The 24,819-nt window shown below is 41.0% G+C and overlaps 1 protein-coding gene across 1 annotated transcript in view; it reads right to left on the bottom strand.

Moving 5' to 3' along the window:
• Positions 1 to 17,653: 17,653 nt before the first annotated feature.
• LOC122745550 (tumor necrosis factor receptor superfamily member 14-like) overlaps positions 17,654 to 24,819 on the bottom strand; it is a 29,684-nt gene continuing 22,518 nt past the window's right edge. Inside the window, exons 6-7 of the mRNA XM_043990899.1 lie at positions 21,987 to 22,130; positions 17,654 to 18,218 (exon numbers count right to left, since the gene is read on the bottom strand). Of these exons, the coding sequence (XP_043846834.1) occupies positions 18,214 to 18,218; positions 21,987 to 22,130 (149 nt within the window). The 3' untranslated portion in view covers positions 17,654 to 18,213. The remainder of the gene's footprint in view (positions 18,219 to 21,986; positions 22,131 to 24,819) is intronic.

The raw sequence follows: 24,819 nt of genomic DNA, 5'->3' as shown, positions 1-24,819 counted from the left end.
TCTTACATCCTGGGCTCACTTGTATTTTCCCTGGAAATGAGTCACCTGAGTCAGTGGACAACTCAGAGTGAGTAAGTGTAGATCCCAGAGTGACTGTACATCCACTCAAGGGAGGGGGGATGTAGATGGGACTAGAGGAGGTAGACCTGCCTCTGAGCAGGACCATGGGGCATGGCCTGTGAATATTCAGAATTTGTCCCCATTCATTAAGGAAAGTAAGGAGAGCACAGACCCTCCTGCCCCACCTTGGGTTACCTGTATCAATAACATACAAGATACAAAGGTGACAAAAGGTTCACAGACCAAACATTTAGTAAGTTCCTACTGTATGCGAAGCAGTGTGCTGGATTTTTGGAGAACAGGATTTGGGAAAGACAGACTAACATGGGATTGGAACACATGCATGTCATGGAAGAACAGATAGAATGCTATATTTGGAGGCAGGAAAGTCTAGCCCCAATTCTTGCCTCTAACTAGCTGTGAGCCTCTGAGCCAGTCACCTTGAGTCTCTGAGTCTCAGTTTGCTCATCAGTTAAATGGGAAGCTGCAGCTAGGTGGTTTGTAATTTAAAATTATAAATGTGGGTTCTAATCTGTCCCCCCAGTTTTGGGGGAAAACTGACTAAAATCACTGATAAATGAGTTTCAGTTTTTTAAGGGTTTATTGAAAGATACTAAAAGAAAGAGAAAGATTGAGAACAGATTTCTTATAGCCTGGAAATCCTTGCATTCCTAAACCTCCCACTTCTGAAGTCCTTTGCCACCAAACCGATGTCTCACACCAAAAGAAGAAGGACCCTTCCACCAGTGTCCACTTCCTCCTTCATGTTCTCCTCCCAGAAATGGGAGGTTCTTCAAGCTGATTGGCTAGTGTCATTCAAATTAATTGGTTCACTGGACCTGATGGTGGTCTCAGTGTAAAGTTCAAAGTCTTTAGCTTCTGAGAACACCCTCTTAAGTACCAGCCAGATGTGCTTACAAGCCAGTCATCAGTCATTCTCACTTAATTAAATCAGTCTAGCTCAATCTCCAGGTGGGCCCTGTAGTATCTGCTAAATACCCTCATATACCACATCCCATTATCTTGACACATTGGCAACATAATGGATAGAGTTCTGGGCCTGGAGTCAGGAAGACTCATCTTCCTGAATTCAAATCCAGCCTCAGACACTAGCTGTTTGACCCTGAGCAGGTCTCATCATCCTTTTTGCCTCAGTTTCTTCATCTGTAAAATGAGCTGGAGATGGAAATGGCAAACCACTGCATTATCTTTACCAAGAAAACCCAAATGGTGTCATGAAGAGTAAGAAACACCTGAAAAAATGACTGAACAAAAAAAGGAAATTAAAATGAATCTACTGAACAAAGCTCTTTCAAAACTCAGATGAAATAACAAAAAACAATTTAAAAAATTTTAAATCATGTTTCCTAGTGTGATGAAATAATGAGATTTAGTAGATACTAGATACTCAACGACCCACCTGGAGATTAATCTAGACTGATTGAATCAAGTGAGAGTGATTAACTGCTGATTAGCCTACTTCAAGTTAACTGGATTGTAATCACACCTTGAGAACACCTTCAGAACCAATGGATTTGGATGATGCCAACCAATCAGCTTGAAGCAGTGTGTAAGGACCACCTCTCTTCCAGAACTATAAAAAGCTTCCACAGTCAGCTTGCTGGACAGTTCCTGATTAAAGCAGGCTCCTGGAGGAGGACTTGAGGAAGAACCCAACCAGGCTGGAACTCTATGCTAGATAGGCTTTTTCTTAACTTTCTGAACTCCTTGTGAACACCTGCATGCTTTAATAAATGTTTAATGCCCAAAGACTGGTGCTGAAGCTTCTAATTTAAGGTGACCACAATTTAGATTTTAAACATCACAGTTTGGTGACCATGAAGGGACTCGAACCCTCAATCTTCTGATCTTCACATTGGATAAGAAATTTTATGTTTGTAAGTATGTTAATGCTTCATTTTTGTGGACTTTCTGTTTTGATTTATCTTTACCTTCTTTTGCCTTTAACTAATAACTTTATAAAGCATTGGTATTATGAAAGAGAAAATAAAGGGGTTGAAGAAAAACAAGAGAAACTTTACCATCATCATATTTCAAGAATCTGCTTCTACTGCCATAAACTGGGACATATTTTGCTGAAATGCAGAAGTAGACAGCAAGATATTAATATGAGATGTGGAGATTTTAGATATCGAAATCAAAAATGCTCTAAATTCACTCAGAGAAATAATGTCAGTTCAAATGTTACATAAAGGTTTCCTTTATATGCCATTGTATCTACATTTTGAAATTAATAGTATGAGTTTGTTTTCATAGAGATTTTCATTCTTTTTTTTTTTTTTGCGGGGCAATGGGGGTCAAGTGACTTGCCCAGGGTCACACAGCTAGTAAGTGTTAAGTGTCTGAGGCTGGATTTGAACTCAGGTACTCCTGAATCCAGGGCCAGTGCCCTAACCACTGCGCCATCTAGCTGCCCAGATTTTCATTCTTTTTAAGATTGTGTTTTGTTTTTCCAACTGATTATTTGATCAAATTATATAAAGTATTTCCTTGGTAAGTTGATTACTATGACAAGTGTAAATTAATTCTAGAAATACTATTTTTGCAAAAAAAATATTATTTGGAATCTTTGTACATTGTAACTTATATTCTGACTCAAAGCAAATTCACAGTTTTTGTGATCATTTCACATTTTTTGCTATCATTATTATCCTCAAATTTTTAAATCCATATGATACTTGGATTATGGGAACTTACCATTTCAAACATTAATTGCCTTTACCCATGAGAGGAATACATACAAGAGCAGGCATTGAACTCTCACAGAAGAGGAGACACTTATGAAGTCCAGGTACTGCACAGATGGCTGGAAGGTTTCATCCCACCCATCTCATTCTACACCTGGCTTCTATTCCCCTACAATATGCCTGATGCCATGGATGTCTCAATCCCATGCATCTGATTAAGCCTGACTCAGTTTCCTCCAATATGTTCGGTGGCATGGACGTATATCCCATCCACCTATTTTAAGCCTGGCATACTGCATGTGCTGTATATATTGCTCAATGGTAATCCCCATAATTATCTCAGATGTCATGATAAATACAGTGTTGGATTTGGCCTTGAAATCTGTTACCAATTATATTAGATTTTTAAATTTCTCATAATGGCATGAGGATAATTAGGCAGATGATACAAAAGGTGATGAAATAAAGATTTTAAAAAATTCTTGTCTTCTCAATTCATGTTTTTAAGAACTTTCATTGTTTGATTTGATTACTGGCAAAGCTAGTTTTTACTGTTTCATCAAGGAACACCTGTTCCTAGAAGAAACAAAGGGGAGAATGTGATGAAATAATGAGATTTAGCAGATACTCAAAGACCCACCTGGAGATTAATCTAGACTGATTGAATCAAGTGAGAGTGATTAACTGCTGATTAGCCTACTTCAAGTTAACTGGATTGTAATCACACCTTGAGAACACCTTCAGAACCAATGGATTTGGATGATGCCAACCAATCAGCTTGAAGCAGTGTGTAAGGACCACCTCTCTTCCAGAACTATAAAAAGCTTCCACAGTCAGCTTGCTGGACAGTTCCTGATTAAAGCAGGCTCCTGGAGGAGGACTTGAAGAAGAACCTAACCAGGCTGGAACTCTATGTGAGATAGGCTTTTTCTTAACTTTCTGAACTCCTTGTGAACACCTGCATGCTTTAATAAATGTTTAATGCCCAAAGACTGGTGCTGAAGCTTCTAATTTAAGGTGACCACAATTTAGATTTTAAACATCACACTAGGCACCTCATCTCCAAACCTCCCCACTACAGGCTTTTCTCCTTCAACACTATTAATGCATTTTCCTGAGATGCAAAACCCTTTAAAAATCCATTCCAGGGGCAGCTAGGTGGTGCAGTGAATAAAGCACCAGCCCTGGATTCAGGAGTACCTGAGTTCAAATCCGGCCTCGGACACTTGACACTTACTATCTGTGTGACCCTGGGCAAGTCACTTAACCCCCATTGCCCCACCAAAAAAAAAATCCATTCCAGTCAAGCAGAACTCCTTAAATAAGCAACCTCCCCACTTAGATCCTTACTTAATTCTGGTTTGCATTTCTCCTCTCCCCCAACCCCACTTAGGTCATTGTCACAATGCCAAACCTCTTAGTTCTGCCATATTGGTAAAGAGGCTAAGCTATGGCCTCAACTAAGAGAGGTCCTAGACTGGAAGAGGTGACAACCTTGAGCTGCCACTTACAAATAATAGCTAATATAATATAATAATACATAATATAAAAATAGCCTTCTAAGGTTTGGAAAATGCTTTAAAAAATTATCTCATTTTGGTCTCACAACCACCCTGGGAGGTAAATAGTATCCCCATTTTACATATGAGTAAACTGAGAGAGCCAGGAAGTGTCTTTAAGGCTAAATTTGAAATCAATGGCTATTGATTACAGGTCCAATGATCTGTACACTATGGCATTTGAACTCAGGCCCTCCTGACTCCAGGGCCAGTACTCTATCCACTGTGCCACCTAGCTGTCCCCCCCCTTTTTCTTTTTCTTTTCTTTTTCTTTTTTTAGTGAGGCAATTGGGGTTAAGTGACTTGCCCAGGGTCACACAGCTAGTAAGTGTTAAATGTCTGAGGCTGGATTTGAACTCAGATACTCCTGACTCCAGAGCTGGTGCTCTATCCACTGTGCCACCTAGCTGCCCCGACAAGGAAGGTTTTGAACCTGGGTCTTCTTGACTCAACTCTGGCACCCTGAAGAGAATGATGTTAACAGTAGTAATGATATTCTGTTCCAGTGTTTTTATTTAGTATAAAAAGCAATTATTTTGTATCCCTGTTCAAGAGTCTGTTGAACATTAACTCTAAATGAATAGTAGCAGGAGAGCAGCTTATTTTAGGGCCATCACCTCTGACTTGGACTCTGGAAGCCCTGGGTTCTAATCCCACCCTGATACTTAGGAGGCTTAAACTCTCTGATTCCCATTCTTCTCTGGAGGGGTCTCAACAACAACTCAGAACTTGGCACAGTGCCTGGCACAGAGTAGGTTCTGTATAAATGCTGATTCCCTTCCCTGCCCAGCCCATAAGGGCTCTTTTTGCTCATGGGTTACACTGGGAAATTGCTGAGGGCCCTTCAGTCTCTGACATTCTCTGAATGTGCCCACAGAGAGTTAAAAGTGGGCATTGCAACCTTAATTTCTGCTCTTAGCAGAATCCTGGATCTCTAGCTGCAAGATGCTTCCCAGGGCATTTAGTCTAACCCTCTCCTCTTACAGGTGAGGAAACAGAGGCCCAGAAAAGTTTGGGGACCCCTGGCAGAAGGAGACAGCTGCCCCCAAGGGGGATTGGTCAGATAGGTAGGAGAGTTGAGGCTAAGATTTCAGGACTGGACAGTTCCTGTTAAAATCCATCCCTTTTCCCCCTGGGAGGGGCCTGGAGCCCAGCTCTCTGAGCCAGACACAACTATGAAGAGGGGCATCATGGCTCCCATATGGGGAGAGGCTGCCACTTGATGGAGGACAGGCTCTCCCAGGTGGCTCCCATCCAGTCTTGGGGCCTGTGTCAGTCTTGAGTGTTGCCCATCTGCTTTCCCAAAGGTAGTGACAAGGTGCTGCTGCATTTCATCCAGAGCTCCCCTGGGGATTACGTTCCCCTGGAAACCATCCTCCAGATGTTGGGCATCTCTCCGGATGCTCACTCCAGGGAGAAGCCTCAGGTGAGCTGCTATTAGAGCTGGAGAAGGGCAGAGCTCTTTTGGGCATCCCCAGGACCACCCTGCTGGGGGCTGCCCTCCTGCTCCTAGACACTGGGGCTGCTGGAAGATTGGGGTCCTTGGACCTGGGCCCTAGCTTCTGAGGACTATTTCCCAACCTCAGAGTTATAAAGCCAGCTCACCTTTACACAGAATGTTTTACTGTTTGTAATCACTTGACACAAAATCAACATGGATTAAATAAATTCCTAATATGGCTGTCAGTCAGTCAGTCAGTAAGTCAACAAGCATTTGCTAAACTCCTACTATGTGCCAGGCACTGTGCTAATCACCAGCAATACAAAGAATGGCAAAGAATGGGCCATTCTTTCAAGGAGCCAGTGGGGGAGTTGTCATGTAAATAAATATGTACAAACAAGATATAGAAAGATAGATTAGAGGTAATCAACAACAGGATAGCACTGGACTAGGCACTAGGGGTGCAAAGACAAAAGTGAAAGCATTCCTGCCCTCAGGGTGCTTACATTCTCATTTTGTCTCCATTATAGATGGCCCCATAATGCAGAGAGCACTGGGCCTGGAGTCAGGAAGACTCATCTTTCTGAGTTCAAATCCAGCTTCAGACACTTACTAGCTAGGTGATTCCAGGCAAGTCACTTACCTTCTCTGTCTTCCTCAGTTTCCTCTTCTGTAAAATGGGGATAATAATAGCACCACCTTCCAGGGTTGCTGTGGAGATTAGATGAAATAACATTGATGGGGAGCCTAGAGTCATGGTACTGTGGATAGAGCACTTCATGGACATGGAAGGAGAAAGCCCTGCCTTTGAATTCCACTCCTGTCTGACCTTGGACAAGTAAGTTTGCTCTCTGAGGCCAGGTTCCCTCCTTAGTAAAATGAGGATAATGCCTAACCCAGCTAGCTTCCCTTGCAGGATTTTCATGAGGATCAAATAGGAAAAGCCCTTTGGCAAAACTGAAATTGCTAAATAACTTTGTCACATTAAAAAGTGTCACCATCAGGGTAGCTGGGTGGCTCAGTGGATAAAGCACCAGCCCTGGATTCATGAGGACCTGAGTTCAAATCTGGCCTCAGACACTTGACATTTACTAGCTGTGTGACCCTGGGCAAGTCACTTAACCCCCACTGCTTTGCAAAAAAAAAGTGTCACCATCATCTGCCCCTGTCCAGCCTTCCTTTGTTCTGTGATGTCATTGCTATTGGGAGTTTCTCCCAGTGAAGACAGAACCTTCACCCTAAGGGCTTAGACATGGGGTCCTTCACCTGGGATCCACCAGCCCCCTCCTCTAGTAGTTAAGGGGTCTATTTTAGAGGGTTGATGAATTCGAATGAAAAAAATGTGTCCATTTCCATATAACTAGTTTTCTTTATAATGATTATAGGGCATTAGGTGGCACCATAGTGCATAGAACACTGGGCTTGGAGTCAGGAAGAATCCCTTAGTTCCTATCTGGCTTCAGATACTTCCTAATTATGTGATCCTGGGCAAGTTACTTGACCCTGTTTTCTCAGTTTCCTCATCTGTCAAATGAACTGGAGGAGGACATGATAAACCACTCTAGTATCTTGCTAGGAAAACCCCAAATGGAATTACAGAGTTGAGAACCAATAAAAAGTTACTGAATAACAACATAATGATCTATATTTATTTTGGTCATTTAAAAACCTGATTCTGAGAAGGTGTCCCTAAGCATCACCAGGTTGCCAAAGGGGCCCAGGATACAAAAAAGTTTAAAAATCCCTTTCTTAAAGAGTTACCTAGAGCATTGCCCAGTGTGTGAATCAGAAGCAAAGCTTGAGCCCAGATTTTAGCTATTTTATCTATTATAACATTCTAACTCTTGATATTGTCATTGTTTTATATGTATTATATGAGAAATATTTCATTTCTGAGACTCTCTAGGAGCTAGGTGCTATAGTGGACAGAGCTCTGTGCCTGGAGTCAGAAAGACCTGAGTTTAAATCCAGCCTCAGACATTCCTTCCCTGTGTGACCCTGGGTAAGACATTTAACCTGTGTCAATTTCAGTTTCCCCTATTGTAAAATGGAGAAAATAGTAGCACTTTCCTCCCAGTGTTGTTATGAGGATCAAAGGGGATGATATTTGTTAAGTGCTTAGCACAGTGTTGGTGCATAATAGGTGCTTAATAAATACTTGTTTCTCCCCTTCCTTCCTCCTCCCTGATTCTCCCCAGCTGCCAGTGCCTCCCACCTCCCCAAATAATAACCTTTTATTTAATTAGCATATGCTCATATGCATACATGTTACCACTGAGAAATAGATGTATAGAATAATTTTACACACACACATATATACATATATACACATATGTCTAATCAGAGTCATCTACAGGGGGAGAAGGGGAGAGAAAAAAGAGGAAAAAAGAAATTTACATGAAAATTTTGTTGTATACTCAGAGGTGTTTTGTTTAAAATCTAAATTGTGGGTTCTAATCTTCTCCCCCCGCCCCAGGCTTGGGGGGAAGCTGCATAAAATCACTGATGAATTCAGCAAGAGTTTAGGCTTTTAAAGATTTTAAAAATATATAAGTTAGTGAAGAGAGAGAGATTGAGAACAGATTCCTTATAGCATGGAAATCCTAGTTCAGATCTAATTCAGTATAGCCAGAGAGAAAGAAAGCAATTTCCTTTCCCAGCAGCCCACGTAAAATCTCTCACCACCAAGCTGGTGTCCAAACAACTAAGAGGGGCCCTGCCCCTGTTCTCCATCTGCCACCACATTTGTTCCCCCTCAGCAAAAAGAGAGTTCTTCTATGAGCAAGCATCCACTTCCTCCCCCAAAGGAAAGGTCCTTCAAGCTGGTTGATTAAGAGTGGTCTCTTGGTGATGTCAGTAATACACCAACACATCACTCCGGGCCTCCAGGTATGGCCTCCATCCAATCATCCTTAAGTAGATACTTAGTCAGTTTCTCATTCTCATTCAATTCAAACAATAATAAATCAATGAGGTGGGGCCCCTGGGCATCTGCCAAATTCCATTATTTTATAGCAGAGGGAATAGCAAGTTGTACATGGTAGATTTGCAGTTTCATGTAAAATAATCTTTTTCATTGTACTATATTATGGAAATGTTTGTTTTGTTCTGTGAATTGAAGAGAATATATCTATTTCTTTTTAGTGAGGCAATTGGGGTTAAGTGACTTGTCCAGGGTCACACAGCTAGTAAGTGTCAAGGGTCTGAGTCCGGATTTGAACTCAGGTTCTCCTGAATCCAGGGCCAGTTCTCTATCCACTGCACCACCTAGCTTCCCCAGAAATTAAATTTTTTAAAAGAATATAAGATCCTTGAGGGCAGGGTCTTTGTATCCCCCCACCCCTTTGTTCCTAGTACAGTGTCCCTTAATGATAGGTTATACTTGTCCTGCCCTTTATGCAATTCAGAGTGGAGCACAGCTTTGCTAATACAAAGCTACCCTTCTAGCATCCAATCTCTCTCTCTCTCTCTCTCTCTCTCTCTCTCTCTCTCTCTCTCTCTCTCTCTCTCTCCAATGAGATGAGGACATGTGTATGAGATTGCCAGTACCAGACCCAGAAACATCCCCCTGCCAGATTCCTGTGTACTGTCTCCTCCTCCTGAGTTTCTTCTCATGAAGGGATCAGATTGAAGAGCCCATTCACAGGAGTGGGACAGAGCCAAGATCTGCTTGTGAGCCATACATGATCCATGAATCCTCTTCATTAAAATTGGGTTATCAAATGAGGTCTCTGATTGAGTTGAGTCTTTGTGCCCACAGACCAGAATCTCCCAGGTCTCCAGATCAGCTGATCTGGGCACTTGGCTTTTTTCCTTCTGGTAAATAACATACAAGGTTCTAATATTGCCCAGAAGGGGAGCTTTGGACATGGGGGATCTGGGTTTCCCTTACTGCAGAAATCCAGGAGTGGATTGTCTAGGATTCTTTTGGGATGTGGATTGAACTAGATGGTCAAGGAGGGTCTTCTGGCTTTGAAATTCTGTGATTCTGTACTTCTAGCCATCTCAGAGTGGAATGGGACAAAGAGGGCTCCTGCTCATTGTAGGTCCCCTGTTTATAGCAAACATCACAGTACAGAGAACCGAGTGCTGGTCTTGTTAGAAAGTGCTGTGTTCTACTCTTACCTATGAGGTGTCTGATAGTGCCCACTTCCCAGGGTTGTTGTGAGGATCAAATGAGAACATTTCTGGATAATAATATTAGGTTAGGTTTTCAAAGTACTTTACAAATATCTCATTTGTTCCTCACAAGAACCCTCAGAAATAGAATTCTTTGGAGACCCCAAAGTGTTGTTTTATTGTTCAGTCATGACAGACTCTGAGCTCCTTCACTTTTTTATTGGAATCCCCAATACTTGGCACATAGTAGGTACTTAATAAATGGGTATTAATGATTAGAGCTGCTAGTGACTTTAGAGGTGACTTAGTTCAATTCCTTCCAAGCATGGCACAGGGAGGTGGGGACATTCCCAATGATAACAAATGATAGTGTCAGGATTTGAACTCATGTCCCAGGATCACAGACTATCATAAATCTAGAACTGGAAGGGACCTCAGTGGTCATCTACTCCAGCTACCTCATTTTGCAGATGAGTAAACTGGGGCTCAGCAAGAGCAAGTGATTTGCTCATTGTCACATAGGTAATGGACAGTGACAGAGCTGGTCCTATGCATGCACATATACTTTAAAGGGGAGATAGCCTGGCACAGCTTGCCAAAACTGGATTTGGAGTCAAGAAGACCTGGGTACAAATCCCTGCCTCAGACACTTCCTGACTGTGTGACTTTGGTCAAGTGACTTAACCTCTCTTGAGCCTCAGTTTCTTCAACTGTAAAATGAAGGGTTTGGGGGAGAAGACCTTCAAGGCCCCTTCCAGCTGAAATCCATGGGCCTCCCTCTGTTGTCCTGACTGAAGAATGGGGCTAATAATGGCACTTGCCTCACAATGTTGTTGCAGGGCTCATGTGGGATGATGTAGGCAAAGTGCTTTACAGACTTCAGTGACAGATTTTTATTTATATACACACCCATATTTGCACATGTCAAAGGTACCACCGCAATGCATGATGTATATGCACACGTGTGCATACACATGTATGCACACACATGTTTATATGTATACACACATACATGACCCTGGGCAAATTGTTTACCCTCCCAGCCTCAGTTTCCTTACCTGTAAAATGGGCATAATAATATCATTTGCCTCACAGGATTGTTGCAAGGGTTAAATAATATACAATTTGTTGTTGTAGTTCAGTCGTTTCAGTCATGTCTGACTCTTTGTGACCCCATTTGTGGTTTTCTTGGCAGAGATGATGGAGTGGTTGGCCACTTCCTTCTCTAGCTCATGTTACAGATAAAGAAACTGAGATGAGGAAACAGTGTTTGGTCATACAACTAGTAAGTGTCTGAAGCCAGATTTGAACTCAGGAATTCCTGATTCTAGGCCTGGAACTCTATTCACTGTACCACCTACCCACCATAAAGCAAGCACTATACAATATTAAATAGGAAATAATTAACAGAAGGAAAGCACTCACATGAATAGAGGTTGTGGAGGGCTTCCTGTAGTTATCATCATTGTCGTAGTCATCGATATTCTTATGTTATTATTATCATTTATTATTATTATTATTGGTAATAGCAACGGTAGTAGTGGTGGTAGTAGCAGTGGTAGTTTTTGCAAATAAAAAAACTAACTAAAGGGGGCAGCCCTCTTTAGTAGGTGAATAATACAAGTAGTATATGCAATGGGAAAAGGGAAAAGAGGAAAATGGCCATTTAAGTCTTTTCTCAGATGATTCTTGGGATGTCATCTGGATGTCATTGTAGAGTTAAAGTCTTTCAGGTGTGGATGTTGATGATGAACAAAAAAGTCTCCTCAACTGGAAAATTTCCTACAAGATTAATTTTAATACAACAATTTTTTAGGTGGGTGGAGGCTTTCCCAAGCCCCCAGGGCCACTGATGCATTTATTGCCAAAATTCTCCTTAAAGAGATTGTCCCTTCTTTAGTCCACCTGCCCGCACTGATTCTGACAAAGGCACACATTTCACTGATTCTGTTCTATCCCAAATCTACTCTTTCCTGGAAGTAACTTCACAGTTCCATATACCCTACCACCCACAAAGCTTAGGCCAAGTGGAACGTACAAATAAAGAGTTTAAAAGTATGACTGTCAAATTGTGCACTGAAACTCATTTGAAGTGGCCTGATGTTCTACCCTTGGCACTATTTTATCTGCACAGCAGGCCAAGAGGAAAACTACATATGTCGCCTTTTGAGATGCTTTTTGGCTACTCCTCTATCCAAGGAAAACCTTTTCCCCAGTATATACATCATTAGTAGGGGGAGATACCCCTGTTGCTTCCTATCTGTAGGAGTTACAAGCCAGACTACATGAACTCCATGAGTCAGGAGCAGCAGTACAGGCCGGCCCCTTGAACTCCTTACATGATTTGAAACCAGGAGATAGGGCATATATCAAAAATTTTCAGCAGACTACTGGGACCCAGTCAGCTTGGGAAGGTCCTTTCCAGGTATTACTGACAACTCCCACTGCCATCAAAACTGGAGAGAAGGACTCTTGGATCCATTGCTCCCATGTAAAACCAGTACCAACACTTGACAAGTAATGCATTCATGGAAATTATGTAATAATGAATAATAATGTCAGTCATTTACATTTATCATCTACTATATGTGATAGTGATTGTACATTTGTCATTATTATTTGGAATTATTACACATTGTATATTATATCCTGAGTCATACAACTAATTTACATTTTGGCTGTCATCATTATCCTCAGTTGTTAAAACCTTATGAGTCTTGGATTATGGGAATTTACCATTTGAGACATTAATTGCCTTTATTATGAGTTACCAGATCCTGACCAGCCAAGATGCCAGCCACCCATGAGAGGAATACATACAAAATCAGGTGCTGAACTGTTAAAGAACAGGTGACATGCATGAAATCCAGGTACTACACTGTCTTGGGAAAGGCCAAGAGAATGGCCATTGGCAAGAGCTGAGATTGAATTATCTTGGTTTAATTTTTGCCCCAACATAGCAACAGATGGCCGGGCTATGCCATCTCATTCTAAGCCTGACTTCCATTCCTCCTCCTATATTCTTTTTTTTTTTTTTTTTTTTTTTTTTTGCAGGGCAATGGGCGTTAAGTGACTTGCCCAGGGTCACACAGCTAGTAAGTGTCAAGTGTCTAAGGCTGGATTTGAACTCAGGGAGTCCTGAATCCAGGGCCGTTGCTTTATCTTCTGCGCCACCTAGCCGCCCCATCCTCCTATATTCTTGATGCTATGGACATCTCAATCCCATGCATCTGATTAAGGCTGAGTCAGTTTCCCCTCCACATACTGAATTACCTGTCTGTAGAACCATATAGTTTGGCAATGCTCATTTCTCTTACTTCTTTGTTCTTTTATGGTAACCCCATAATTATCTGAGATGTCATGATGGATACAATGTTGAATTTGGCCTTGGCATCTGTTACCAGTTATATTAGATTATTTAATTTCTCATAATGGCATGAGGATAATTAGGCAGATGATGCAAAAAGTGACAAAACAAAGAGAAAAATTATTTTCTTGATTGATATCACAATTGTCTTAGCCCTGTATTAAAGAATGGTATCCCAGAATAACTTGTTGACTCTCTTGCAAGTAACTTAAGGAGACATCCACTTTTGTTAGAAGTTAATATAACTGGAGCCAAGATGGTGGAGGAAGGACATTAAACTCACGGGCTCCTGATGCAACCACCCCAAAAATAGCAGTAAAGGAGCCCTTGCGACAGAGAAACACACAGAGACTCGAGATGAGAGTTTTCTACAGTTATAGATAGATTTCAGGGGGCCATGCTAGGCCACGAATAAAGCCTAACCCCACAATCAGGCCGATACACCACACACCTGCTAGAAGAATTTGCCGCAGTGCCTCTGAATCAGCTGTAGCACTGGCATCTTCTGGAACCAAGTGCATGATCAGGCTGAATGGCTGGCTGTGTGTGTGTGTGGGGGGGGTAAGTGCAGGGGTACCAGTGGACTGGGAGGAAGGATTCGACTGTCCCACCCCAACAGGCAACCAGGAAGTAATCCTGAGTGGCTAAAGGCCCAGGTAGAGGAGGGGAGCAGGCAGGCTCATTGGAAGCTGAGAACCACATGACAGAAAGCTTTGCTGGTTGGTGGCTTATTAAGTAGGCCTGGGGTTATCTCTGGACCTGAGAACAGGCCAGGTGAAATTGTAACCTGCCCCCACTCAAACCAAAACACCTGGGACACTCTGAAGCTGGGAACAGGAGTGGAGACGAGAAGCATCCCCACACACACACTCTCCCCCCACCCCCTCCACCCCCAGTGGAGAGTTTAAAATCAAATGAAAGTGAGGCCAGGCAGGCTGAGAAGAAGCCCAACCATCCCCTGGGCCATGCTGTAGCTTGAACAGTGTGTCCTGGAAGCAGAGCTACACTTTAAGAAGGAGTTAAAAGCCAAGAAATAGTAAGTCAGGATGAGTAGGCAGAGAGAGCAGAAGACCATCAAAAACTTCTTTGGGGGTAAAGTAGACCACAATACAACCTCAGAAGAAGAAGATAATAACAGGATCAAAGCTCCAACATCCAAAGCTTCCAAGAAAAATATGAACTGGTCTCAGGCTATGGAAGCTCTCAAAAGGGACTTTGAAGAGGAAGTAGGAGAAATAGAAAGAAGATGCAGAGAAAGGGAGGAAAGAATGGAAAGGGAAATGAGAGCAATGCAGGAGAGTCATGAGAAAAAAGTCAATAGTTTGAAAAGCCAAATGGAAAAGGAGATTAAAAAACTGTCTGATGAAAATAACTGCCTAAGAATTAGGATGGAACAAATGGAAGCTAGTGACCTTATGAGAAACCAAGACACAGTAAAGCAAATTCAATTGAATGAAAAAATAGAGGGCAATGTGAAATATCTCCTTGGAAAAACAGCTGACCTAGAAAATAAATCTAGGAGAAATCATTTGAAAATCATTGGACTACCTGAAAACCATGACCAAAACAAGAGCTTAGACACCATCCTCCAAGAGATTGTGAGGGAAAATTGCCCTGATATTCTAGAATCAGAAGCTAAAATAGACACTGAAAGAATCTACTGATCACCTCCTGAAAGAGATCCCAAAAGGAAAACCTCCAGGAATATTATAGCCAAATTCCAGAACTCCCAGGTGAAGAGAAAATACTGCAAGCAGCTAGAAAAAGGGAATTCAAATACTGTGGAGCTCCAATAAGGATAAAGCAAGATCTAGCAGCTTCTATATTAAAGGACTGAAGGGAATGGAATATGATATTCCAGAGGGCAAAGGAACTGGGATTACAGTAAAAAATCATGTACCCAGCAAAATTGAGTATAATCTTTCAGAGGCAAAAATGGGATTTCAATGAGAAAGAGGTCTTTCAAGCATTTTGTGATGAAAAGACCTGAACTGAATAGAAAATTTGACTTTCAAATAGCAGACCCTGGAGAAGCATAAAAAGGTAAACAGGATAAAGACTTCATGAGGGATATTAAAAGATCAGACTTCTTACATTCCTACATGGGAAGATAATACTTCAAAATCACAAGAACTATATCAGTAAGAAACTCACAAAAGACACAAGTCTGAACTGAATAAGAAGGGATGATATCTGTAAAGCATTTATGTTTTGTTCTTTGTGGTGATGACAGGGTGGGGTGTCTTATGTCTGAGGCTGGATTTGGGCTTGGGGCCTCCAGGGTCCAGGGCTGGTGCTTTGTCCACTGTGCCACCTAACTAATCCATGATAACATCATTAAAATAGGGTTGAGGTGTAGGAGGAATAAACTGGGGGAGGGAGAAGTGGAGAGATAGTCTGGGGAGAGGTAGTTCACATGAAGGAAACAAGAAAAAAGCTTATGGAGGAGTATAGAAGAGGGGGAAGGAGTTGGGGAGTGAGTGAACCTTAATATAATCAGAATTGGCTCAAAGAAGGACTAACATACATACTCAAGTAGGTATAGGAATATATTTTTGCCCTGAAGGAGGGGAGGGAGAAAAGTGGGGCGGGGGGGGGGGAGAAAAGGGAAGAAGGAAAGGGCAGATTGGGGGAGAGAGCAGTAAAAAGCAAAACACTTTCAAGGAAGATGAAGATGTTCTGCATTACTGCACCAGCATGACATATTTAATTGCTTGATCTCAAAGGGAAGGTTGAGGAGGGAGGGAGGGAGGAAGAAACATTTAGAACACAGAATTAGCTCAGGGAGCCTGATCTCATTGGATTGGGTTCATGGAGGGAATAGATTTCATAACCAATTGAGAGGAGCAATCTATTTAACTCTGCAGGAAAGTAGGAGGGGAAGAGGATAAGGAAGGAAGGGTGAAAAAAGGGAGTGCATAGTGAGGGAGAGGATAGTCAGAAGTAAAACACTTCTGAGGAGGAATAGGTAAAAAGAAGATAGAGTAAATGTCATGGGAAGGAGATGGGATGGAGGGAAATAGTTGTGATGATTGATTATAATGGCAAAACATATGGTACATACTTTGCTGGACTTTTATGAAGAAAATTCTCTGTCAAGCTTAAGATACTATATAAAGGTTATGATGAACAGGATAGTACCAGAAAAACCTGGAAAGACCTACATGAACTGAAGCAGAGTGAAATGTACTGTATACAAAATAACAGTGTGGTAAAAAGTTTTAACAGTCGGTTAGTGATAATGGAGAGACGCCAGTTTTTCTTTAAGGACCACCCTTTCGGGGAGGAGACCAACGGCATGAGCTACGCACACCAGTCAGCCTGCTAGCACTCCACTTCCAGGGTGCAAGCTTAAAAGACAAGGAGAGAACAGAAGTGGGATCTTTTTTCCTGCTCTGCTGGTCTTCTGACTGCGCTGCACAGACAGATGCTGATGGGCGTTCGACTCGGCCCAGCTCGCGGTTAGCAGCAGCACGCGCTTGACATGGTCTCTCTCTCTCCCCAAAGGTGGCCTTGGGTTTTGGTGAGTTTTATAGGGAATATAGACTAAGCTTAGACTTAAGACTATTTGTTTTGTATTTCTACTTTCCTATCCCTCTAATCAACATCACCTTGTAACTACCATACAATAAAAGCTCTAACTAGAAAACCAGAAGCTTCTTCCATTTACTAGTCTGGGAGATAAATTAAGGGAAATGTTAAAGAGGGGAGATTTATGATCTAATATCCAATTTTAAATCTCACAACAGCAATAGTGGGGGATGATCTGCTGGGAAGCATGTGGTTATTTTCAGCAAGGCAATGATCCAATATAACCCTGAAGGACTTATGAAGATTGAAGCCCATCTGCAGAGAAAGAACTCATAGTATCTGAAAACAGATGGAAACACAATTTTAATTTTTTTTCTTTTCCTCTTTGACAATTCCTTAATCTAAAGTTTTGGGGTTTTTGACTGTTTTCTCTCACAACTAGCTAATAAGGGAATTTTTCCATGACTACTCAAGTATAACTTATTTTGAATTGCTTGAGTTCTTGTGGGTGGGGGGTGGAAATGGAGCGGGGAAGAGAAATTGGAACACAAAGTTTTAAAAAAAAATTGATGTTAAAATTTTGTTTTTACATATATTTTGGAAAATAAAATTCTATTTAAAAAAAAGAAGATGATTTCAACACATTCTTCTGTGACTTTTACTGCTCCAGGCATTGTCCTATGGCATTATTTGGATGTTTTTTGGAGAGATTGTGTCATGAATTCAAGAGCTCACTGCCTTTCTTCAGACATCTTGGCTCTGCCCCAGAAGTCAAGAGTTTAGACTTTTAAGTATTTATTAAGGAGCAAAAGAATTTGGTGAGGAGAAAGAAAGAGGTAATAGATGTAACTAATTCTAAGAGACCCCATCATCTGACCTCTCCAACCTGAGGTCAGGAACCCCAAAGACCCTAACACTTCCTCCCTCATCCCAGAAGCCTCTTCTCCAACAGAAAACAAGGCTATCCACACACACATAGCTCCAAGCTAATTGGCTGGTAGCTTTGATTGAGTACCCACAAGCAAACATCACTTCCTGACGCTAAAGCCACATGGCTTGTAAATCACATGCCTCCTTCCTCATGGGGGAACTTCCCTACAGTATCTCTCCAGTAGGGGGTGCAATTCCAATTCTCACACTTGCCATCTGGAATACTTTTGACTGCAAAACATGGAGGAGATCCCAGCAGGAGATGGACACTTGCTGGGGAAGAGTTTTGTCCCAATGACAGACAGAAAGTATGACTTAACCTGGGGATTTCCTTGTACTTCCCATAGCATAATCTAAGGTTCTCAGCTATCCTGACTCTCAGACATTCTTTCCCTTAGTGGAGCTGATTCTTCTTCTTGTCTAGTCTCCTGCACAGGCATGTTGTTGACGGACCCATCAGCTTCAGTGAGGTCACTGGTTTCTCCATGGTGTGGTGCTTTAACCTGAAATGGGAAAATATAGGAGAAGCAAAAAGTTACCAGTTTGAGGCTGTTCCCAATTATTCTGGCCTATTTGTGTGTGTGTGTGTGTGTGTGTGTGTGTGTGTATTGAACTACAGTTATCCCTTCCACATTCCAATTTTCTTCATTGTGGTTTTGATATATGTAGGGTCATCATAAGAAATTAAAGGGGAATTTTGGGGGAGTTTTGTATAATCCACAGAATATATGTGAAGGCCAGCAGATAACACAGAAAAAGTTTAGAGGCTCAGAAATGCATAAAATATATGTACAGAAATACATAACATCAACATATTTTATAGTGTACTGCCATAATAATTCAGGTTTCTTTTGTGGTATGAAGGGAGGACCAAAAATTTTTATATGGATTTTCTAGATTTCTGGGGTTGGGGGGACAAATTTCCCCTAACCCCAATTATGTGGAAGAGGCAACTGTATAATCAATGAGCTAGCCCTTAGAGATCACAAGAGAATTCTGAAACTCAGGGGGAAAAAGTGACTTGTCCAAGATCAGACAAAAGTTTACATATAGCACTTCACTTTCAGGACTTCCCATGACTTTTCCCTGTCATGGGACCATAGATTTAGATCAGGAAGGGACTTCAAAGGCCAACTATCCCAACCTATACCTGAGCAAGTATCCCCTCTCAGCTCCCAGTACTTGATTCTCCACCCTCTATTTGAAGATAACCATCCAAGAAGAGCCAACTCCTTCCTGAGATGACTATTTCTACTTGACCACAGCTATAATGCTGAGGAAACCTTCCTGACTTTAAGCCTAACCACAGATGACCCTCTTTGTTACTTCTACCCATTCAGGCTAGTTCTACACTCTCAGGCTAAACAGAACAAGATGAATCTTCTAAGGAACAACCTGAAGTCCACTATCATGTGTCCTCTTTGCTCCCTCCTTTCTCCAGGCTAAACAGGCCCAGAGCTTTCACTCATTTGTCATATGGTAGGAACTTGAGGCCCATCACCATCCTATCCACTTTCCTCTCTTATCAGCATCCTTCCTAAAATGTGGTGTCTGAAATCCTTGTGTTTTTTTTTTTTGTTGTTGTTGTTGTTTTTTGCAGGGCAATGGGGTTTGCCCAGGGTCACGCAGCTAGTAAGTGTCAAGTGTCTGAGGCCAGATTTGAACTCAGGTCCTCCTGAATCCAGGGCCAGTGCTTTATCCACTGTGCCACCTAGGTGCCCTATCCTTGTGTTTTTAATGGAAAGGTGTCTTCTATTTAATGGAAAGTTAAATTCAGAAATCACTGGCCCAGTTGGTACATTCAGGGATTATTGTCATGTAACAAAGGTGTATGGAAATGATATTTTCAGCTAGAAAAGCAAGCATCCCCCCAGGCAGTAATGAACTGATCAGCCCATAAGTCTTGCAAAAATAATTCACCATTTCTATTATGATGCAAACTGAAATGCAAAGAAGAATGTCAGAAAGCAGGATAGAGACATTTTTTCAGATATATAATAAATCAATAAAGAGAATTCCAGGCACATCTATACAGGTGCAGTGGATAGGGCCCCGGGATCATAGTCAAAAAGACCTGGGTTCATATGATGCCTTGTGACTGTGGGCAAGTCACTTAAGCCCAATTGCCTCACAAAAAAAAAAAAAAAAAGCAAACAAACAAACAAAAACCCATGCACTTATTAAGTGATTACTATGTGCCAGACACTGTGCAAGGTTCTAGGGTTATAAGTACAAAAATAAACCAATCTCTCTCCTCAAGGATCTTAGATTCCAACAGGAAGACATAAAGAGCATTTCCTCAGTAGTTGAGGCCAAACCTGGAATGCTCCCCCTGCTTCCCTCTGCCTTCATTTAAGAGGCAAACATTCCACCTTCTACAAGAGATCTTTCCCAGCCCCTCTAATGAAAATGCCTTCCTTGTGAGAGAACCTCTCATTGAGCATTGAATATCTTGTATATACATAGTGGTTTGCTCTTGTCTCCCTCATTAGAATGTGAGTTCACTCAGGGCAGGGACTGAGGGTTCTTGTATCCCCAGCATTAACCATCTTCTCTGGCCTATTTTGTTTTTGCTTAGTCATTTCTCAGTTGTCTTCAGTTCTTTGTGACCTCATTTGGGTTTTTCTTGGCAAAGATACTGGAGTGATTTGCCATTTCCTTTTCCAGCTCATTTTACATATGAGGAAACTGAGTCAAACATGGTCAAGTGACTTTCCCACGATCATAAAGGTAGTAAATGTCTGTGGCTGGATTTGAATTTAGGTATTCCTTATTCCAGGTCTGGCACTCTGTCCACTGTTTCCCTTAGCTGTCACCTGATGGCTCTAGGCCTTAGGTTCCTTCTCTGTTAAATACATAGATCTAACTGATAACAACCTTTTCCAGCTTCAATCTTTCAGCCTACAACCACACTGTGATCATATGAAGAAAGGGAAGTGACTTGTCTGAGGCCCAACAGTCAATGACCCTCTGGATAATTTGCTCACTTCTCTGGTTTCCCATCACTTATACCTCTCTCCCCACCCTGAGCAGTACTCTAAGGCCCAGGACAAGAAGACCCTCAGGTTACTCACTAATCCTTTGCTGAGCCCTATTCTACAGATCTGGCCACAGCAGCTCTTCCCCAGTCCATCCCCCCTCTCCATGTTCTTCAGTTCTTGTGCCCACCTCCACAGGGCAGTGTTACCAGGGTTCTGTTACATCCAGGCTCAGCCTAGACAGAGGGCCTGAGTGTTACATAATTAATTTGTATAACCAACATCGGGAAGACCCATACCAATCAGGGATATCTCTATTTCTAAACTTGAAATAAAAATGCTGACTTTTGAAAACTAGAAGGAACTTTTTTAGTTTCTGTGGGACCCATGAGAGTAAAGACTGCATCAATTAATGAAAAAATAATTTATTTAGCACCTATTATATACCAAGAACCATGCTAAGTGCCAGAGATACAAAGACAAAATGGAGAGAGCCCTTACCTTTGAGGAACTCTCATTCTGATGTGTTCCCCTTCTTCCCTCCTGCCAAACAGCTTTGCCTTTCTCTTGTACATACAATCTGCTTCTCTGTGTCCATGCTGAATTCCACCAACCCTAACAGCCAATAGGCTCTTTGAAAAGGGAACTATTTGGTTGTTGTACAGTGTCTGTACAGAGGAGGAGCTTAATAATTTTTTTTAATTGAATGAACTCTGTATTTACCTTAGTCCTAAGCAGAATGTTCTGCACATAGTAGGCAGATGATAAATGGTTCCTGAGATAAATTCAATAGCTGAATTAACTTGCATTGCTTGCATTTTGTGACTAGCAGAGTGCCTGGCACATAATAGGTTCTTAATATATACTGAGTTGACTTAACATGTGTAACATATATACATATATATATATATATATATACACACACACACACACATATATATATATACATATATATATATACACACACACACACACACACACACATATATATATATATATATAAATGCTTAGTTCCTGGTATAAGGTCTTTATAAATCCTTTAACTTTTTATGACCTGTCTATTCATCTATCTGCCTATCCATCTATAGTCCCACCTATCCTTCTATTTATCCATCCATCCCTTCCATCCACCCATCATTCCATTTGTCCAGGCATCTATCCATCAGCCATCAGTCTTTCAATCCATTCTTCTATCCAATGAATAAATGATTGATCAATCAATTGATTAATCAATCTATCTATCCATCTAATATGTTCAGCAGTCATATATCTAGCTCTGCTGATAATCATTACCTCTTCCAGTTCCAATTCCAGTTCCAGTTCCAGTGGTGGAACCAAGATGGAGGAGTGAAAGAAGGAAGCTCTTTGAACTGTCCCAAATTTCCCTCAGAAATGTCATTAAATTAAATCTCTCAACAGATTCTGGAGCTGTAAAATCTGCAAAAAAAATGGAACAAAACAATATTCTGACTTAAGATAACCTAGAAGATCTTCAGGAAAGGTCTGTTTCATCTGGGTAGAAGGGGAGCATAGCTCAGTGTAGAGGGTGTCTGGCTGAGCCAACAAGAGGCCCAGAGTCACAGCACAGATCAGCAGCTCATGATCCATGGTGCTAGCTCAGCAAGCTAGTGGCCCAGCAGGCCCAACATTGGTGATACCTCAGAGCATAAAGCTGATGACTCAGCCCCTGACCCCCAGCAGAAGAAGCTCCACACAGTGTACACTGTACCCCAGGAGCAGAACTTAACCTTAAAATGCACAAAAGAGGCTAAAATAAAAATATGAATAAGAAACAAAAAAGAACCCTCACCATTGACAGCTACTATGGTGACAGGGAGGATAAAAACATAATCTCAGAGGAAGACAACAATGATAAAACTCTTACATGTGAAGCCTTAAAGGGGGAGGAGAATTGATCTCGAAACCAAAAAGCCCTCCTGGAAGAGCTCAAAAAAGGATTTTATAAACCAAATAAGGGAGGTAGTAGAAAAATTGGAAAATGAAATGAGAATTATGAAAGAGAAAGTCAATAGCTTTGAAAAAGAAAATAATGCCTTAAAAACACAATTGTAAAATTGAAAAAGAAGAACAATTCCCTAAGAATCAGAATTGAGTAGATAGAAGCTAATGACTTAATGAGACAACAGGAAGAAGTAAAGCAGAATTAAAAGAATAAAGTAGAAGAAAATATAAAATACCTCTTCAGAACAACAGACCTGGAAAATAGATCCAGGAGGGATAATATAAGAATAATCAGATTACCTGAGAACCATAATCAAAAACAGAGCCTATGTAACATATTTCAGGACATTATTAATGAGAACCAACCCAATGTCTTACAACCAGAGGACAAAGTAGTCAATGAAAGAATCTACTGATCACTTCCTGAAAGAGACCCCAAAAAGAAAATGCCAAGGAATATAGTAGCTAGATTACAGAACTATTAAGTAAAAGAGAAAATACTACAAGCAGTCAGAAAGAAACAATTTAAATATCAAGGAACAACAATAATAATTACACAGGACCTGGCAGCTTCAACAGTAAAGGATCAAGGGGCTTGAAATATGATATTCCAGAAGGCCAAGGAACAGGGATTACAACCAAGAATGTACTACCCAGCAAAATTAAATGTAATATTTCAGGGGAAAAATGGATATTCAATGAAATAGGAGACTTTAAAACTTTCCTAATGAAAATTCCAGAACTGAATAGAAAACTCAGTCTACAAATGCAAGTCTCAAGAGACACATGAAAGGGTAAAAGGTGGGTCATGTTATTCAATAAGGTTAAACTGTTTGTAACTCTTGAAAACTATCTTTATCAAGGCAGATAGGAGGAGTACACACATACAGAAGGTGTAGGTATAAGTGGATTCTGATGTGATGATGTTTAAAAAAAACTTAATGGGAAACAAAAAGGATCATACTGGGAGAAGAAGAAAGGGAAGGTAGAATGGGGTAAACCATATCATGTGAAGAGGTACAAAAGACCTATTGCAATAGAGGGAAAAATGGGGGGGGGGGAGTGATCATTGTTTTGACCTTTTTCTCATCTGATTTGGCTCAAAGAGGGACTAACATGCATACTCAATTGGGTATATAAGATAAAAATCTTAACCTATAAGGAAGTAAAAAGGGGAAAGGGGAAAGAAGGGTAGGGGGGCTGATAGAAGGAAGAATAAAACTAGGAGGGGAAAGGGGAAGAGGACAAAAGGGAAGTGGGGTGATAGAAGGGAGGGAAAACTAGGAATTTAATGGGGAAAGGACAAAATTGAGGTGGGGCTGATAGAAGGGAGATAAGACTGAGATAGCTAGAAACAAAACACTAATGAGAAGGGACAGGGGAAAAGGAAAGAGAAAAATATAAACAAGGGAAGAAATAGGATGCAAGGAAACACACAGTTAGTAATCATAACTTTGAATGAGAATGAGATGAAGTCTCCTATAAAATGGAAGCAGATAGCAGAGTGGATTAAAAATCAGAATCCTACAATTTGTTGTTTACAAGAAAAATATTTGAAGCAATGAAATACATTCAGAATAAAGGTATAAGGCTGGAGCAGAATATATTATGCTTCAGTTGAAGTAAAAAAAGGAGGGGGGGGCAATCATTATCTCAGACAAAGCAAAACCAAAAATTGACCTAATTAAAAGAGATAAGGAAGGAAACTACATAAGGTATCCATTGATAAAAGAAGCAATAACAATACTAAACATGTATGCACCAAGAGGGATAGCATCCAAATTCTTAGAGAAGTTAAGTGAATTGCAGGAAGAAATAGATAGCAAAACTATATTACTGGGTGACCTCAACCTCTCCCTCTCAGAACTAAATAAATCTAACCACAAATTTAATAGGAAAGAAGTTAAGGAGGTGAATAGAATTTTAGAAAAATTAAATATGATAGACCTCTGGAGAAAACTGAATGGGGGTAGAAAAGAATATACCTTTTTCTCAGTTGTACATAGCACATACACAAAAATTGACTGTGAAAGTCAGATGCAGAAATGATGAAATAGTAAATCCATACTTTTCAGATCATGATTCAATTAAAATTATGTGTAATAAAGGGCCATAAAAAATCTAAATAATCTCATCCTAAAGAATGAGTGGGGGGGGGCAGCTA

The sequence above is a fragment of the Dromiciops gliroides genome, chromosome 3, assembly GCF_019393635.1.
Source record: "Dromiciops gliroides isolate mDroGli1 chromosome 3, mDroGli1.pri, whole genome shotgun sequence".
In the NCBI taxonomy this organism is placed as follows: Eukaryota; Metazoa; Chordata; class Mammalia; order Microbiotheria; family Microbiotheriidae; genus Dromiciops; species Dromiciops gliroides.
This window is presented reverse-complemented; position numbering and strand designations above follow the sequence as displayed.